This window comes from Octopus bimaculoides, chromosome 8 (assembly GCF_001194135.2).
Source record: "Octopus bimaculoides isolate UCB-OBI-ISO-001 chromosome 8, ASM119413v2, whole genome shotgun sequence".
NCBI classification, from domain to species: Eukaryota; Metazoa; Mollusca; class Cephalopoda; order Octopoda; family Octopodidae; genus Octopus; species Octopus bimaculoides.
The window spans coordinates 55,408,551-55,415,762 of NC_068988.1; the positions used below are offsets into that span (position 1 = coordinate 55,408,551).

The 7,212-nt window shown below is 39.0% G+C and overlaps 1 protein-coding gene across 1 annotated transcript in view; it reads left to right on the top strand.

The window, feature by feature from the left end:
• Positions 1–6,509: 6,509 nt before the first annotated feature.
• The window catches only part of LOC106876216 (uncharacterized), a 105,688-nt gene continuing 104,985 nt past the window's right edge, over positions 6,510–7,212 (top strand). Inside the window, exon 1 of the mRNA XM_014924684.2 lies at positions 6,510–6,872. Within this exon, the coding sequence (XP_014780170.1) occupies positions 6,818–6,872 (55 nt within the window). The 5' untranslated portion in view covers positions 6,510–6,817. The remainder of the gene's footprint in view (positions 6,873–7,212) is intronic.

A 7,212-nucleotide genomic window follows, 5' to 3' on the forward strand; every position in this document is an offset into this window, starting at 1 on the left:
CTCGAACAAAAACTAGATATTGTTTCAAATTCAGACGAACGAAGTGGGACTTGTCTAAATTTGATAAAATTGGGTAAAAATTCACAAAGGTTAATCAAAGAACGTTTCATTAAATTCCATATTTTAGTAATTTATTGCTCTGCCTTTTCGACATTTAGCGGAAGTTGCTACATCTAAGTGTTTAAAAGAAGCATCCGTTTTAATTAAACATCCGGTTTTTTTTTGTTTTGTTTTTTTCAAATTTGTCTCGACTGTTCTTTGTCATATAAAGATCACTGCTATCATTATAAAGAAATTATATATCTGAAAGGTTCTGCACAAAATTCATGTGGAAGAACGTCCTTTGAAATGACAATTGTGTCGAAATGGGAAAGAGCCAAGACTAACATAATAACATGGAATTGTCAATGAATGCATTCTCATCGTTTTCTTTACATCTCTCTACACCTCTAGTCCTCCTCCTTCTCTTTACTTATTTATCTATCAATGCTTTCTATTTTCTCATTTCCCCACCTCTTTTACACGTTTTAAAGCGCGACCTGAAGACATTCAACAGTTAATAAATGAAAGTGTGACCCAACCTGCTGTACTGCTAACGGCACGCGCATCTCTTTTTCTAGACATAGTTAATTGGCCTCCTACAATAATTATAATAGAGTACCATTTTACGGTTGAAAAGCATCAGCACTTTAATATTTATTGTGCTAATATTTATTATATTTTTATGGCTATTTCAAAATAGGTGTTCAAGATATGCCAAAACCAGCATCTAAAGTGGTTACAATGCTGCTAAGGGGTGATGTATAATACATGATGAGTTTAAATTTATGCGCCATCGAGGTTAATCTTGCCTTTCGTCTTTTCAAGATCGATAAAACAAAGTACTATTCAAGAGACATTGAATGGAAAGCATGTCAAAGAATCGGACAGGACAACTTAAAGTTTCTATTTCGACACTCACCACCCTCTTCCATCTCCGGGAACTTCATGGTTGGGAACCAGTACTTGACTTATGGGTAATAGTAATACAACAATTAGAGCAGCATCACATTCGCACCAATATTCATGAATGAAAAATTTCTAGTGGAGTTTGTACTGAACCACTAAGACAATGGAAGGATTAAATGTGTGTGTGTGTGTGTGTATGGTTTGTGTGTGCGTGGTGGTGGTGGGTGGGTTAAATCATAGACAATCTTCCCAATCACAACCAATCACCACCCAGCGATTCTGAAAGTGAAGATAGTTTTAATAAATCAAGAATTTTTCTCTGGTTTTTAAGATACACTTATTCGTCTTTGTTGCTCAAATGTACGACACTGACTATTCACATTTCTCTCAGATAATATTGAAAGAAGATATATGAAATGGACATATGTGTGTGTGTGTGGGGGGGGGGGGGTGCGTGCATGCGTGTGTGCTCATCGAATAAAATTTTTACGATAGTTGATTTATAGAAAAGATTATGTTAAATTTTTGAAATGCAAATATGTGAATGAAAATTAAGTTCAGACCTCTACATGGTAGCTAGACCTGGTAGAAATAGCAGCCAAATCTCCCTGAAAACACCCTACTGTCTTAATCTGACAATTCTGCCTATTATGTAGTTTAAATGAGAAACTGTAACTAAAGATTAAGATTATTAACCACACAAAGAGGTGAAAGAAGAGAGACAGCATAGCAAAAGTTTTGGCTCACTGTCATCCTGTACTCCCCTTGTTGCTAGCGAAATGGTATATGCCGGCTGTGTGAGCAACTGGTTGTTTTAATGGTGGAACAAACGGGAATTCCATTAGAAAAGTTTTAATCAATTTTCTCAGTAACTATGGAGGCTAGGAACAAAATACAAACCGCATTCCAATCTATGCACTCGTCTCCACATGTGTGCCATTTTTCACGCGAATCCTCCCAGCCGTTTGGCTGTGAACCTCAAGACAAGAAAGAATACAACAATCGCTCATGTCCAATTTATGTTGAAGCAATGCAACGGTCCAGACGCGTTTTCTACTGTTCGAAACAATCCTGGAACTCTTGCGAAGTGTTGCCTTTTAACGCCTGCGTCGTTTTTTCCCCGCCTCTTCCACATCTTAAACGTTTTCCTTCAAGGACTTTTTTCTTTCGGGGTAACATAAAAACGTCGCAGGGAGCAAGATCAGGTGAATAGGGAGGGTGAGTAAGCGGGGATCATGCTATTTTTGATCAAAAATTGTCTCACACTCAAGGCGGTGTGCGCAGGCGCATTGTTGTGATGAAACCACCACTCTCCACTTTGCCACAGGCATTTCCGTCTCACCACATCTTGCAAAAGCTTCAGGAATGCCAAGTAAAATGTCTGGTTAACTGTTTGACCAGAAAGAACAGATTCTCTGTGGAGAATTCCTTTCGCATCGATGAAACAAATCAGCATCGTCTTGACATTGAACTTCACTTGACGCGCTTTTGCAAGACGTGGGGACATTGAATGCTTCCATTAACTTGATTGCTGCTTCGTTTCCGGGGCGTAGCCGTAGCATCAGATTTCGTCACCAGTGATGACCTTCGAAAAAAGCTCCGAATCAACTTCCAACTGTTATTTCAGTTCCCGACATGAATTCAGCCGTGACTGCTTTTAATCTTCCGTGAGCAAGCGAGGCACAAATTTTGCTACAACATTTTTTCATTTGCAATTCTTCGCTTATTGGCAGGTACTCCAGGACTCACCAGTCATAACAACAAGTTCGTCAATTGTTCGGCGACGGTCCTCCAAGATCGGTTCATGAATTTTCGTAATGTTTTCATTTGTTCGGGAGTTCGACAATCACCTCGAACGAGGTTGGTCTTTAAGCGACAAGTGACCATTCCTAAAGCGCGGAAACCACTCGTAAACTTGTGTTTTGCTCATGGCAGCGTCCTTGTGAGCTGTTTGAAGCATAACAACTATTCCAGCCGCCATTTTCTCTAGCATAGAACAGAATTTCAAAGAATCACGCTGTTCCTTCATTTCAGCAATTCAAAATTCGACAAATAGGAGAGAAGCACTGCAAAGCAAATACGCATCACGTGGCAGTACGACTTCACTCGACGACGCTGAGGGTCGCATGAGGCAGCTTCTAGAGGCAACACCTGAACCACAACGTACTTGTCCCACAGAGAACCTTTCCGGTTACTTTTCGGCATCCCTTCGTACTTTACTATTACGTTATACGTAGTATCAACAAAAAAGTACTCCATTCAGTAGGAGATAAATATCATTTAATATACACAAAATTTAAGAAAAAGCTTCTAAAGGTTACATACCGCAGCGAGAGAGAATAATTTTGCAGATTTTTATAACATATCATGTGTCTCCAAGGAATCCCATGGGTATATTATATAAATCTGCCAAATTATTCCATCTCTACGGCATGAAACCATTAGCTGCTCTTTTTTTAAATTCTGTGTATATTAAATGATAAATCACAGTATCACTGTATCAGCCAGACTATCAAAAGCTGGTCAAAATGCGCTTCCAAGTCTGTTTTGGTTGCGCCATTATTTTCCATCTTGAATGCATATGTGGATAAGATTTATGCTCCTGTCTGGTTAAGTTTTGTATTTCGTTTTTTTTCATCTGTGTCGATCATTTGTAGCGTATGAATTAAGGATTTGCATTCTCTCCCCAAGATTCCAAGTTCAACCATACTTTACTCCAGACAGGTTGGTACGTATCCTGTTACTCCAATTATAACGGGTATGAAACTGAAAGTGTATCTGGGTGCTGGATTTGCAAACTCCTTATCAATGTTCCATAGATGTCCTCCTTCTCTTTTATTTTTATAACAATACATGTATGTACGTACGTACGTATGTATGCATGTATGTATGTATGTATATACGTATGCATATACGTAAGTACATATGCAAGAGACGAAAGTTTTATAAGACAAAGTTAAAAAGTAGCAGAGAAAAAGGAACAAAAAAATTATAAGAAAAGGAGAGTGAGAGGGAGTGAGAAGGAGGGAGAGAGAGACTGACAGACAAACAAAGAGGAAGAGAGAGTGTGTGTGTGTGTGTGTGTGTGTGTGTGTGCGTGTATGTGTGTGACAGAGACATTGAGAGAGAGAGATGGGGTGGGGCGGATAGGAGGGAGGTAAGATACAGAGGAACTCTTAAATAGATATTTGATATTAAAAAAATCCAAGTGATGACCTGACTTGAAGCCAAGGGAGAACTTTCATATTGACAGCTGCAGGGTGCCAGCAATAATGGCTTTGGGAATACGACGCTGTGATGGTGGTAATTGTAAAAGGGGTGGATGGTTGATGTGCTTAGAAGGGTGTAAAAAATAAATGTCATTATTATATAACTGTTACCTAACCCTATCCTCCACCACGATTATCGCACCATCAACGCCCACCTCAGTTATCCTCCACCTACATCAGTGTTACTGCCATTATTGTCGCCCTCTGTGGCTTTTATCATCTCTCGACATCATGGGCCATTACCGGGAGTTTCTACATGCTAGATATAGCAGCCAAACCTCTCTCAAATCACACTTTCATTGCATAGAAAAAAGTATGTTTGACTATGTGATCCGGGGATTTTCTACACATAGGAAAAAGATAGGATGGTCACGGTTGAAAAGCCTTCGAGCCTGTAGCCTTGCTAGGAGGGCCGAGGCGGCGGTCCAGCCTGGGTGATGCTTTTGTAGGGGACAGCAATTTTGAGGTTTGCTGTATAATCTTGCGTATTTGAACCCGGATGGGGCTACAAATACAAACACTGTCCCGGCAGCACACACTTTAGTTCAGTGGTTCTCAGCAGGAGTCATATAGCCCCTGAGGGTCCATATAATATTGTGGGGGGTTTACGCAACAAAATAGTAAACTGGGGATTCACAATAGTATTTTAAGGGCCCATGAAAAATTTTGCTTTAGTTGTATGTATTGATATGTATTGCAAAAAAACAGCAAAAAATAGGAAATTTGAAAGAAATATCTACAAACTAGTTTTTAATCACAGAATGGCTATGGGGATACACCAGAATAAAACAGTAATCAAAGGGGTCCATAGATAAAAAAAAAAAGATGGTTGAGAATCCCTGCTAGCTATATCACTGCTTTGATCAAAGGTCTGCTCGGTCACCGTTGGCCTGGGGCTAAACAATAACAATGACAACAAGCAGCTTCATTATCACGCTCAACCTCATTAACATGACCTCTACCACTCACACAACCTCTTCTACTACTGTCACCACCAGCACTACCACAACCACGACAGTCATTACAGCTAGTTCCACATGCATGGCTGTGTGGTAAGAAGCTTGTTTCCCAGCCACATGGTTCCGGGTTCAGTCTCACTGCGTGGCACTTTGAGCAAGTGTATTTTACTATAGTCCCTGGCCGACCGAATCCTTGTGAGTGGATTTGATAGACGGAAACTGAAAGAAGCTCGTCATATATATATGTATGTATTTTTGTGTGTGTGTTTGTCCTCCCACTATCTCTTGATAACCGATGTTGGTGTGTTTACGTCCCTGTAACTTAGCAGTTCGGCAAAAGAGACCAATAGAATAAGGGTACTTTTTGGATATCTCACCCCCATTAAAAAATTGGGTTATCTCCCCCAACTAAAAAAATTGTTTAACCCTCAATAAAACAAAAATAAAAAATAAATAAACATCTTATTCAATCTGATAACACTTTTACAACAAATCATGCCATGCCTCAATGAGGAGGCCAAAAGTCAAAAGGATCAAACCCTTTTAATTCAATCTCTTGTCGCCATATAAACTTAACTTTTTAATGGGGAGGTAACTCAATTTTTTAATGGCTATTTTTTTTAATGGGGGTGAGATAACCAAAAAGTACTAGAATAAGTACTGGGCCTACAAAGAATAAGTCCTGGGGTCGATTTGTTCGACTAAAGGCGGTGCTCCAGCATGGTCGCAGTCAAATGATTGAAACAAGTAGAATAATAATAAAATAAAAGAATACCATCTACCCTACCTCTCTCCTTATCACGCCATACCCCATCACTAGTAACACCCTACGCCCTTTAATCTCGACCACTATTTTTACTCTTATTACAACACCACGCCCATTATTTTTCGCAGCTAAAGCGTAACAGTATATTTCTTTCTTTTCTTTTTTTCCTTCCCTATCTTCCTGTCTTTCCTTCTCCGTCTCATTCTCCTCTCCTCTTCTCTATATATTCATCATTTACTTTCGTTATCTTTCACTTAAATCTCTCGCTATCACAACCCATTACTTTTTTCTTTTCTCCCTCTTCTAATTTATTACTGTTCTCCCACCTCAACTCCTGCTCTCTCTCTCTCCTGAATCTTTTTTCTCTCCTCTTCTTTAAAATTTGTTTTAATATTACGCCATCTCCCGCTCCCCGTATTGCTCCCTTTCTCTCATATTAACTAACTCTTTCCCTAACTCGGTCCTATCGTCTTCACTCATCTTTTTTCCTTCTCACTCTGACCCTCACCCAAAATTTCCCGCTCTCTCGTCGCTTCTACTTTTTCACTCCTCATACTTCTCGAACACTTTTCCCTACTTTCGACTTTAAAAGCAAAACGGCGTGTGTCGTCTGCTTTATTCCATTTGACGAGAGTCATTCTCGCCAAAGGTTGGATTAAGTTATTCGATTTTGGACTGGTCTCAAGAACTGACCTCTGTTCTTTCTAAATGATCAGACGGAAGTTTTTAAATCATTTTTCTCTTTTGCGACAAAATACGCCAACATACAAACATATGTGTAAACAAACAGAGAGAGAATCAAATATAAGACTTTAAGACGCTGTCTTTCATTTTATTTTTTCTTATGCTTTAAATATTTCTATTCCACTTTCATAATGGATTCTAAACTGTTGCTGTGTTTGGCTTTATCAGTCCTGCTTTATAACATTGGTGAGTATCATTTTACCACTTTTAAATATTTGTCGTATCTATGAGAGAAAGAGTCGAGGAGGAAGAGGTGGAGGAGAGAGGGAGAGAGAGAGAGAGAGAGAGAGAGAGAATTCATTGACAATAACTTAACGTCTATGCCACTGATTCTCAACGGGGTTCATAAGACCTTTAGGGGTTCACATAAGATTTTGTTGTTAAAATCCATGTTCAATAAATTATTTGTTTTTCTACAATGCACAGAATATTCAAACATTTTTTGTACACTTCCTAATAATATTTATTCATAAATATTTGTTGTTTAACATCGAATGGCTGGTCCCACCCTACTGAGTAAAATAGG